This window comes from Notolepis coatsorum, assembly GCF_963971535.1.
Source record: "Notolepis coatsorum genome assembly, chromosome: 9".
In the NCBI taxonomy this organism is placed as follows: domain Eukaryota; kingdom Metazoa; phylum Chordata; class Actinopteri; order Aulopiformes; family Paralepididae; genus Notolepis; species Notolepis coatsorum.
The window spans coordinates 9,616,402-9,628,388 of record NC_140173.1 but is presented as its reverse complement, the minus strand read 5'-3'; the positions used below and the strand labels follow the sequence as shown (position 1 = coordinate 9,628,388).

The window sequence follows — 11,987 nt, the reverse complement described above, 5'->3', positions numbered from 1 at the left end:
GGTACACTTGAGACAATGAGTTCAGAGCGGTGTCGTACGGACGAGACAGTCCCATGTATTGTGATGTTTTCCTCTTTGCTTTCTCATGAGGTGGTTGTAGGGGAACAGGGTAGTGGTGGGTGGTGAGGGGGGGGGGGTGGTTCAGCGCTGTCCTGGGTCATTGGGTGGTGGGGGATGTTGGAGGGGGCAGGCAGGGGGTTGGGGGGGGTCGCCAGGGCAGGGCTGATCCCGACCCCCCTCAGCTCCAGCGGAAGGACACGTGTCGAGGGCGGTCTCCGCCCTCCTTCACCAGTGGCTTGTGGAACTCTCGGCCGGCCCGGGAGTGGATGCTGGCCCAGCAGTATTCACAGTAGTACTGCAGGCAGGTGACGTTGGCACAGAAGAAGGGGGCAAACTTCCCCCCACAACGGGCCCCCTGGCACTCGTCACACATCTGGTCGTCCAGGACGTAGGGCTTCACCTCCACCTGAGAGGACAGGGAACCATGACAGACAAACGCTTGGTTTATTATTGGTCGTGTTGTTTGCGATAACAGTCTGTTGTTGTTGTTGTTGTTTTGAAGCATGCTGGCTGTCCTCAAACTAATTGCTCCCATGGGGAGACTACTAAAGTTGTATTGTGTCATCATCCGCATACATAGACAGCTGATAAGACATGAGATATTCAAATATAATTAATACATTATTTTGCATATTTATAGCTTGATCATGAATTTGCAAAACCAGTATAAAACAAAACAAGTCCTGAGATGACTTGTTAAAGCCGTTCAAGTGCATGTCACACTTTTGGGCCATTATCCATAAAGCTCAGACAATAGAACATCTCTCCAGCTTTCTAAAATCGACACCACTTCAAATGAAGCTTTGACAGAAGGCACGTATCCTGCCACGCTCCAGTGGATTGAGCGTGACCATTAGTTAGCATGGGGACAAGAGGAAAGCTGTGTCTGGAAACACCTCTATACTGCATGCAAGCGGGCAGCGCTGATGCCAGGCGGCAAAATGAGGTTATCAAACCTCCTGATGTTGGGAGACGGTCTTAAAAGAACACACCAACATTTGGGGAAATTAGCTTACCGTCTTCTCCAGAGAGAGACAAGAAGATAGATACCCGTTTCCTCTCTGTGCGTTCAGTAGAAAGCTATCTGGTGATAATGGGATTTAATAGGCCTGACATCATTGGTATCTTTTTGCTTCGTATTTCTCCACGGTCCACTTGCCTTTTGTCTTGGCGACGGCTGTTTTCTTAGAGCAGTAGCTCTTACTGTCGTTGTTTGTGGAGTTCAGTTTAGATTTTAGATTAAAGGAACACGCCGGGGGGGGGAGGTGGCGCACGGAGATTACGTTCGTCACCAACACCGGGAGACACTAGGATTCGCCTGTTCGAATCCAGCTCCCGGCGTTGCTATCAGCTTGGCTGGCCTCTCGCACTGATACAATTGGCTGTATCAGGGGGTGGGAAAGCTGAAGGGTGGGTCCTGGGCGTTGTGGACAGCGACCCCTACAGTTCGGTCGGGGCGCCTGCTCAGCGAGGGTTGGAACTGAGGAGAGATAGTGTGGCCTCCCACACGCTACACTCTCCCCGGTGAGAACCTGCGCGGCCAGGTTGGCCTGCCCCAGGCTGCACATGCGTCGGAGGAAAGCATGTGACAGTCTCCGGTCTCCCGGACCAACAGTAGGGGAAAGTACGCAACAACCAGGAAGGGTGGGATGGGAGAAAAATCGGGAAAAAAGGAGGAGAAGAAAGATAAAAAAAAAAAAAAAAAAAAGGAACACGCCAGCATGTTAGCCTAGTTTAGCACAATGAATGGAAGCGGACATGACCGGTTAGCCTAGGCATTGTCCAACTAACACCTCTCCCGAAGGCTAACCGGTCATGTCCGCTTCCATTCATTGTGCTAAGCTAGGCTAACATGCTGGCGTGTTCCTTTTTTCTTTTTTTTTTTTTATCTTTCTTCTCCTCCTTTTTTCACGATTTTTCTCCCATCCCACCCTTCCTGGTTGTTGCCTAGCTTAGCACAATGAATGGAAGCGGACATGACCGGTTAGCCTTCGGGAGAGGTGTTAGTTGGACAATGCCTAGGCTAACCGGTCATGTCCGCTTCCATTCATTGTGCTAAACTAGGCTAATATGCTGGCGTGTTCCTTTAATCTAAAATCTAAACTGAACTCCACAAACAACGACAGTAAGAGCTACTGCTCTAAGAAAACAGCCGTCGCCAAGACAAAGGGCAAGTGGACCGTGGAGAAATACGAAGCAAAAAGAAACCAATGATGTCAGGCCTATTAAATCTAGGGATATTCGATATTGGCTTTTTTACCGATATCAGATATACCGATATTGTCCAACTCTTAATTTCCGATACCGATATCAACCGATACAGATATATGCAGGGTCCCCCCCCCCCCCCCCCCAAAAAACGGAATAATTTCAGGTAATTAACATTACCTATCTCTTGTTGTGGAATTAACACAACATTATGCATACTTTTGACAATAAATAAAAGCAGAATTTGTTCTTACTTGCTTGCCTGGGTAAATAAAGGTTAAATAAATGTAAAAAAAAAAAAAAAAAAAAAAACTATTTTTTCAGATACCGATCATTTCCGATATCACATTTTAATGCCAATATTGGCCGATAAAATCGGTAGGCCGATAATATCGGACATCCCTAATTAAATCCCATTATCACCTCAGCGGACAGCAGTCTGACTGGGGGTAATTCAACCTTTCTGTTCTATCATTAAGGACAATTTGCCGTTAATGGAATGATTGTAGTCTCGGATGGAGAAAAAGAGAAAATTGGAAACAAAAGAAAAGAGGTGACGTGGGATACCCTTGTACCGTGCTGCAACCTTGAACCCCAGCCAACCTCAATAGGTGTGACGTAGTCACTGAACTAAGTGGGCTTTTAGTATGTAAACAGGAAACAAGGGGATCCTAAAAGGATGTACTCGCGTAGCGCCCCGTTTGATCATCTCAACCCTGCCTCCACCAGCAGCTACGTCGCTACTATACGGCTGTTTGGAGAAGAGCTTTCTCCCCTCTTGTTCCTGCAACCTCTCACCACTGCTGTGGCTGAGGGGAGATAGTGAGGGACCGCAATGCAGATATCAATTATACGGGCCATTAAGCCTCATTAGCAGCACAAGTTAAGGGTGTCTGATATGGTACATTCTAGGACAAAGCTCAGAGTCCTATACATCAGCGTTTCTCTAACTCAGGAACTAGGACCGGTGGCAGTCAGAGAGTTCCGTTATATATTGCACACTACTCCTAGGGATACTGCTGATGGGTAACTGCCATGGTTAGGTGACAGACATATGTACTGTAGATATCTCAGAAATTATTTTTATGTAAATCAGGACAACGATAGTTGTTACAAAGGATCAGATTAAACCGAATATATATATTTATTGATTGATATATATTGCATAGTATTTGTATATCGTTTGATATCCCTTGTATATTCCTTGTACATATACACGGAATATCCCTTTAGCCTAGTACAGACCATAATATTTCATTCTCCTATTGGACAGCGGTCCACAGGCGCCAGGGCCATGCCTCCAGAGTCAGGTTCAAAGCCACCGTCAAGACATGTCTGTACATGCCCGGCCTTGCCCAAGAATACGAGACAGAAATGAGGTTGGCACTAGATTGTTCGCCGTGCATATAAATATGGCGCAGGTGAATACAGAAGTAGAGTTACCAATAAGTTGAAGCCTCACCCACGATACAACGTGCGGTGAAGTATGGCCTGTTTGGCCCCAAATAGAGCATTGAGACCGCGTGCGAATTAATAACTGAAGTGTCAGAGTTTGGCGCTATACCGTCGAGTGCGACATATTTATATTAAGTCAGTAATAGTCTATTTGTGTATAGTGTATCGTGCGGCTAAAGTTCTACAGTGACCAGCATCACCAACGTTTCCTCGTACCAGCTAGAGTGCTTATCCAGGCTGGGCTGCTTTCATGGCGCTTTCACCCGAGGAGACCTAGACGAGGATCGTGTGGACATGTACACTGGATTAATCTACCCGACGACTGCATAGCCATTTACGGCTGGATTATATTTGTTTTGGTCCTGTGATTTATGGAGCGGAGAATCGCCGACGCCTACACGTGTGTGGGATTTACCCTGTGAGGAGCCACGTCGAGTCTGCGCCTCAGAGAGCCTGAGGCAGGCTAGCTTTCTTCACTGTGGAGCTACAGTCTACGGAGAACAGCTGTATTCGTCTGTGGATCAAGAGACTATTGCACCGTCTCCTGTACTTGGAGTCTCCTTAGTCATCGTTGACCAGACTCTCTACTACCGACAGATCCTCTACCCCTGCTGGCTTACAACCGGGGGGACCCTTCAGTATCTCCCGCTATATATATTACCAGTGCACCATAGATATAATTCCCTAAGATTCAGGTCGTATAATTACCTCCTGCGTAACCAGAGAATGGACATTCATTATTGATTTGCCTACGCACATTCCTTTGCCTTACAAGTGCATTCAAAGTATAATAGAGAAGTATATTATGTACCTTTTGCTGCAATAAATACTTAATTATAACTTTGTGTGGAACCGATTTATTGTGGGAAGTGTTCATCATATTTATATATCATGTACTGTATGGCCAGTAATTAAAGTACATAAAGCGGTAGTGGTTTAATGATACCATACTTATCAATACAGTCAGGGAATTGTACCCCTCAGTTACAATAGACATAATTGAATATCATTAATACACAACCATCACTTTCAGCCGGAGTCACGGAGACAAACAACAAACAGTTGTCAAGTGTCGGAGAGCAAAAGGCTAGAGATATATATAATACACAACAGCACCAGAGGGCCCTGGGCTCCACTTACAATAAAGACTTTTGGGGGGGAAGCGGGGGGTGGGGGGATGGGGTGTGTGTGTACAGCCCAGCCCTACGCTTCCTTGGCTGACGACCAGTCTCAGTTGGTCGCCATCGGCCGCATGCTATAGTCTACAGAGCCCAAAATAACCAGGCAGCAGCATAAACCCAGTGGATATACATGTATAGGGAACTACTATAATTATCCTAACCCTGTGTGTCTGCAACTTGAAACATCTGTCAGGCCTCCAGCAGCCAGCGGCCATGCTGGTGATTACACAGCCAGGCCTGGCCTACCACTATTGTAGGCTGCTGAGCTGAATAAGAGGCTGGAAAGCCAACTATAATGAAAGCTCAGATACATGGGAGAAGGCTCAAGCAGAGTTCAGACCTACAGCATTCAATAGGAATGAATACACAAACCTCAACCGTCATCCAGTTGCTGCCCTCTCTCACCACTTTGAGGGACCCCCCCCCCCCCCCCCCCCCCCCAACAAGTAATCCCCACACACACAGAGGCAGAGATTATGAATGGAGCAGATGAACTCGCTCACCCGTTTGTCGATGTCGTTGTGCTGCAGCTGAACGAATCGGGCGCTGATGGCGGCGATGTAGCTCTGCTGATTGGAGAAGGCCACGCGGCCCGCCCCCTTAGGGTACTTGAGCTCTGGGTCGGTGTCGATGCCGGCATAGCAAACACCCCCATACAGCCGGTCCATGATCATAGCCAGCTCCACTGGGAAGAAAGAAGGTGGAAGGCAGAGAGAAAGAGAGGGGGGACAGACGGAGAGAAAGAGAGGGGGGACAGATGGAGAGAAAGAGGATAGACGGAGGATTGTTATTTCCCCATTGAGAAATTGGTTTTGCAGCAGATTCCTTACATTAAACACCACAGAACACAAATTACATACACTTAGCCGTCTCCTCAGACTGCTGACATACAGTAATTAGTGTGGGTGTCATCGCACACATGCAGTCTGTCATGTTTATCCCAAGAACAAAAAAGACTGTCGCGTGAGAACTTAAAAATTACCATCAATTTATTATTATTTATATTACCAATTCCTGGAAATCAAGTGGGTTGCTTTCTCACAGCAGGGAGAACTCCATTATAGCCTCCAGCTGTCCATGCGCCAGTCAACCATAATGAAGGCAATTTCTCACAAAGAAATGTGTTCCATTCGCACCAATCTCTTACCCGCGCGTAAGGGCCGCGGCACGCCGCCCACAAAGATGGTCTTACGGGGGTCCAGAGGCTGAGAGCCGTCCATCACAAAGTCACTGTCACTCAGGTTCCACGGGCGGATCTGGACCTGAACAGAAAGGTGACAAAACACTCATCAGTTTACAGCAGTGGTTCCCAAAGTAAGGTCTAGGGACCCCTCCAGGGGTCACTTGAGGGTGTTTCAGGGGGTCCCCCGGAAAAATCTATGTTAATTTAATATGATAATTTCATTCACTAGAGGGTTTAGCACAATGAGGGGATGTGTAAGAGAATAACTATTCTGAATATAGGTTTCACCGTCTGTTACCCTCAGCTACAGACTAGACCCACATATCTACTGTATAGGCCGTTATATAATTCTATCCATGTCATTTCAGACTCGCAAATCCATACCAAGGCTAGTAATTTTCCATAATATGAGACCTTACTTACTTACTTACCTACAAGAAGTAGCCTGGACCACACAGGGCCTTGTAGATCAGGGGTTCCCTCGTTTTCTTTCATGTCAAGGATTAGGCCACTGACTCCAAGTTCATAATAATAATAATAATAATAATAATAATAGGACTTTTTGAAGAAGTCTTGCAGTGACACACACATGCATTTTGTTTTCTCATAAGATTGTCTAAAGGTTTTTGTTGTCAGAATGACGTAGTGCAGAATTATATAACAGTCCATACTGTAGACCTAGTCTTTCCCTTTCGTTTGACAACAACGACTGCCACTCACAGGCTTGTCCTTGATGGTAGGACTGGAGACGCACAGGTAGAGCTTGCCGTCCTCTTCGATGCAGGCGTCGATAAGAGCCTGGACTGAGGTCTCCTCTTGGAACAGTAGGAAGGCGTAGCCTGGCAGGAAAGAAAGAAAAAACAGAGAGAGAGAATATGTTTAATGTATAAAGTTCAGTGTATAATGAATCTGTTGGATGGTCTGGATTTATAAGATAAGATAAGATATTCCTTTATTGATCCCCATGGGGAAATTCAGGTGCCACTAATATGTTTGATCAAACATCTGCCCATTCAAAGTCTGGATCTAGTCCCGGGAACTCCAGGTAATTGTTCATAGGCTTTTAAAACAAGCGTGTCTTCTCGTGAGCACATGACCCGAGGCCTGTTCCTCTCCAATCCAGTCAGCTACTCTTCAGACAGCCCCCCACGGGACCCCGGGTGCCTTCCAGCCGGTGTTGACTCAGCAAAAATTTGCAGAGACCTGCTTCGCTGCCACTAAAATTGATCTGCCTAATACACCAAATCTTTCTGAGGGGTTTGGCCTGGTAGAGATTTCTATCCCATAAGAGCAAGAGAGATCAACACTATATGCCAGAGTAAATGATTCATCACTTAGGAGGAGAGATCTTAAAAAGGGATAGTCCACGGTTTTTGATAAGCCCATCTGGTTCTTTCTGTACACCCATAAAGCTCTTAAGTTCAAGTTTCTTTATTAGTTGTCATACAGAAATACAGGATACTTTTGTATGAAATGCTTCTTTCTGTTTTGCTGTTGAGAGTGTGCTAGGTAAAAATAAATAATTATAAAAAGTATAATAAGTATAAAATAGAAAGTAAAGTACTTAAACAAGTGTAAACAAGACAACATTTTTCAATATACATATGTACAATATACAATGCAGAGTAGTTACATTACAATATAAATGGGATGAGGTAGCTTGTGGTGCCACCTTGTGGTGGTAAGGTAAGGTGCAAAGCTTGGCTATGTGCAATTGGGTATGAGTTGCCAATAAATATAAAGTGTGTTAGTGTCTAAAGTGTGTAGAGTGGGTGCTACAGTGAGTTGTCCATTTAAAGTGGGTGTGTACGTGTGGGTGTGTGTGCTGTGAGTGTGTTTGATGGTTGGTTACATAGTGTTAATCGTCATTGAGCATCCTGATGGCCTGGGGATAGAAGCTCTCTCTGAGTCTCTCCGTCTGAAACGGTCTTGTGCGGTGCTATTCCCAAACCAGGAGGTGATATTGCCAGTCAGGATGCTCTCTATTGTGCATGAGTAGAAGTTCTTAAGGATCTTCTGACTCACGTTGAACTTCCTTAGGCGCCTAAGGAAGTAGAGGCGTTGTCGTGCTTTCTTGACTACACTGTCGATGTGTGTGGTCCATGTCAAGTCCTCGGATATGTGGACTCCAAGGTACTTAAAACTGTTCACTCTCTCGACCGGTGCCCCGTCGATGCTGAGGGGGCTGTAGTCCCTGACCCCCGACCTCCTAAAGTCCACAATCATCTCTTTTGTTTTGCTGACGTTCAGGGAGAGGCTGTTCTCCTGACACCATCCCGCCAGAACCTCTACCTCTTCCAGGTAGGCCCTCTCATTGTTTGCAGAGATCAGGCCCACCACTACTGTGTCATCAGCAAATTTGATGATTGTGTTGTTGTTCCGCTGTGCCACACAGTTGTGTGTGTACAGCGAGTAGATACCGGGGATACCGTCCGGTCCTGCTGCCTTCCTGATATTCACTTTCTTTTTTATCTACTTTTTCTCCTCCTTTTTTCTGTATTTTTCTCCCATCCCAATTTAGTCGTTATGCCAATTCCCCCCTCCCCTTCCTGGTCGTTGCGCGCATTTGCCCCCCACTTGCCGGTCTAGGGAGGGTTGAAGACTATCACATGCTTCCTCCGATACATGCAGAGTCAGCCAGCCGCTTCTTTTCACCCAACAGCGAGGACTCTCACTACCTCCCCCAGTTCCCTCCCTCGCTGTGCAGGCGCCCTGACCGACCTGTAGGAGTCGCTGTTTACAACGACCAGGATACACCCCACCGGCTTCCCACCCGCTGACACTGCCAATTGTCTCAGTATGGACGACCGACCAAGCCGGAGGTACCGCCGACAGCTGGATTCGATACCAGTGTCTCTGCGGTGGTAGGCAGACACTTGGTCGCGCTACCCGGCCGCCCTGATATCCAATTTCTTAAAGGTCCTCCTCACCTCATGTTCGGTTATCCTGAACACTGAGTCTCCATCGGCAGTGCCCCCCCCCCCCTCCATTGCAGTGGTTTGTAGGCTGGTGTTGTTATTCACAGCCTCAAACCTTACACAACTGTTTCAGTTTTTGAGATACTGGAAGTGGAAAATGTAAGCATGTCTTAGCAATTGGACGTCAATGAGGTATCTAAAGTATGTCGCTAAGCAACATTCATGCCTGCCATCGACTCCCAACTAGCATGACTGCTTAGCAGGATGCTTATAAACCAAAACACTTAGGATGGACTGAAAAGGGATTCCCAGTTTGTGACAAATCATACAGGCTTCTGACAAATATGGACCATCCCTTCAATCCAAATTCAAAGCTATTCTGTACATTTGCGCACAAAAAAAAGGAAGCGATTTGTAGCCGGACCGAAATAAAGAACAGATTCCGAGGAAAAGACCACAATACAAAGAAATCAGCTCTCGACTTTCAAATGACGCGTAAGGATATGGGGACATTCAGAGTATAATATTTCCTGGGCTAAATCAGTGATCACCATCATCACAATCACATTCAAGCCGATTCCAGTGAATGAGTGGGCAGAGTGGACGATTCTGTTAACAGAACCACAGCACCTGTGGCACCCATGTGCTGCGGGGAAATACGGGACGCAGTCTGCCAAGTGCCAAGCAGAGCTGGCTGGCAGAGACGTCAGCTAATGGGGATCCTTTGCTAATAAACAATAAACAACAACAGAGACAGAGACACACACACACACTAGAAAAGGGGGCTCGTCTGTACGGGAGCATGCGCAGTCTCTCCGCTTGGCTCCGGTTGGAAGCGCCTCGCGAGGCGTGGGGGTTATGGTAACATGAGACCGACTACAGAAGCCCTGTATTCTAATGACCCCAGAGAGAGACACATTAGAATCTCTCTCTGACACACACACACACACACACACACACACACACAGTACACTCACTCTAACAAGAGTGGAAATGGCAAAGAGGAATGTGCAACTGTCATGTTTTACTTCCATGCATTCCAGAGTGAAACTGCTGCAGATGAGGGCGGAGAAGAAGGGAAAAAAAGCCATACTCAGCAGAGCTGCTTGACTGTGGTATGTTGATATGTCTCTATGTGTGGACAGGGAGGGGGAGAGAGGGGGGGTGTGTGTGTGCGTGTGTGTGTAAATGAAAGAAAAATAGAGAGAAGAAAAAAAGACAGGAAGCATCGAAGGCGGAACGGAGAAGCAGGTGTAGGAGCATGCATGCGTGTCATGACGCAAAACAACTGCTCCTCTGTGTGTGTGTGTTCTTAGGCCAGTGACGTCTCCCACGTCAAGAGTGGCGGCGCGTGGCGTTTGGAGCGGCACTACAAAACCCGCCTGTCTACAAAGCTCCCCGTCACCTGCGCTACAACCAACACAGGTTCCATTTCAAAGCCCCCCCCCCCCCCCTTCTCAGCCTGTGTACGTCAAGTGAGTTTAGGCCTCTTTTAATATCAATCATAGACAGCACATGATGATGAGGCCAAAAGGTGATATGGTCAAAATATAATATTTTTCTTCATTTCAGTTGTCCAGTACAACGGATGGTACCGCGAAGCGCAGTCACGATGGACTTCAGATGTTGTGAAGTGACGGGCGAGTAGCGGTGCTATGGGTTAAACTCACTCTCACCCTCAAAAGACACAGACACGTTACAAAGCAGTGAGTTCACTTCTTGGTATAGCGGTCTGTGCTGTTGCCCGTGGTGTGGGAGACCGCGGGTTCGAAACTCCCTTGGGGCATCGAAGTTTAAGGTGACGATGTCACAGCCGTTACATATGTATATTGGTTTTTACGATATGCATGTCCTGGACAGTCGTAATGTAAAAATCAACACCTCTGCACAGATCCATAATGGTATACCTACCTTTATATTCGTATATCCATAACTCCCAGCTCTAATGCAGCAACCTCACGACACTAACCTTTAAAGGATAAGTCATGTGATCTTCAGACGGTTTGTTGGTCTAAGAGTCATCTCAGAACTGGAACCGGTAGTCTCAGAACCCGGTGAAACTGGAATACATGGTTTGGTTTTCTGGTAATCACCACACAAACATGAGTAACATTTTGCCACCATTTTGGGTGATAAGGGTAAATCATGTTGCATGATTAATGGCTAAATCACCTCAAGTCAACAACACTGTTTCACACAAGACGATTCTTCCAGAAACGTGAAACAAGTCAGGCATGCCCCCCCCCCCCACTCCCATTTATTTAGCATTAGCGGTGGCTACATTTAGCTGATGTTTATGTGGTGATTGTTAAGAGAACCAAACATGGATTCCAGTTTCACCCGGTTCTTGGGACCTCTCTCTCTCTCAGGCAAAAAAAACATGTTTATACTCTGTGAGCATTAATGACATGTCAACCAACATTAAAACCACAATTCAACTACCAACCACTGTAAATCACAAGCCACAGGCATGCGGCAGCCATATTACACCCCTCTAAATCGACCAATTAATCTCCCCCATCGCCCCTCCTGTTGGCGGAGCCAACTCCTTTCAGAGAACAGGGAATGGACAATCATCCTATAGCAATAGGCCGGTGATGTGCATCGTCATTGTCACCGGCGTTGCCTGATATAGTCCCTCTACTCCTGGATTATATACAGGGTTTGTCATTGAGGGAGACTCGTGTGGTGTAGCGTTCAGCGTTCACGTCCCCCTCAGTAGAAAGCACTGCAGTCTCACCAAAAATATAAAAGGCAGAGCTAGCTAGCGGCACAGAGAGAGAGAGAGAGAGAGAGAGAGACAGAGACAGAGACAGAGACAGAGACAGAGACAGAGACAGAGAGAGAGAGAGAGAGAGAGAGAGAGACAGAGAGAGAGAGAGAGAGAGAGAGAGAGAGAGAGAGAGAGAGAAAAGGAACAGCGTGTTCTATGACCCAGGGCAGGAGAGAGAGAAGAGGGAGGAGGAAAAATGGAAAGAAGGG

General features: G+C 46.8%; 1 protein-coding gene across 1 annotated transcript in view; it reads right to left on the bottom strand.

Moving 5' to 3' along the window:
• Positions 1-11,987, bottom strand: part of cpeb3 (cytoplasmic polyadenylation element binding protein 3) — a gene marked incomplete at its 5' end in the record, with an annotated part of 89,308 nt that continues 77,321 nt past the window's right edge. Inside the window, 4 exon segments of the mRNA XM_084322184.1 lie at positions 1-466; positions 5,408-5,589; positions 6,052-6,166; positions 6,808-6,926. Of these exon segments, the coding sequence (XP_084178310.1) occupies positions 239-466; positions 5,408-5,589; positions 6,052-6,166; positions 6,808-6,926 (644 nt within the window). The 3' untranslated portion in view covers positions 1-238.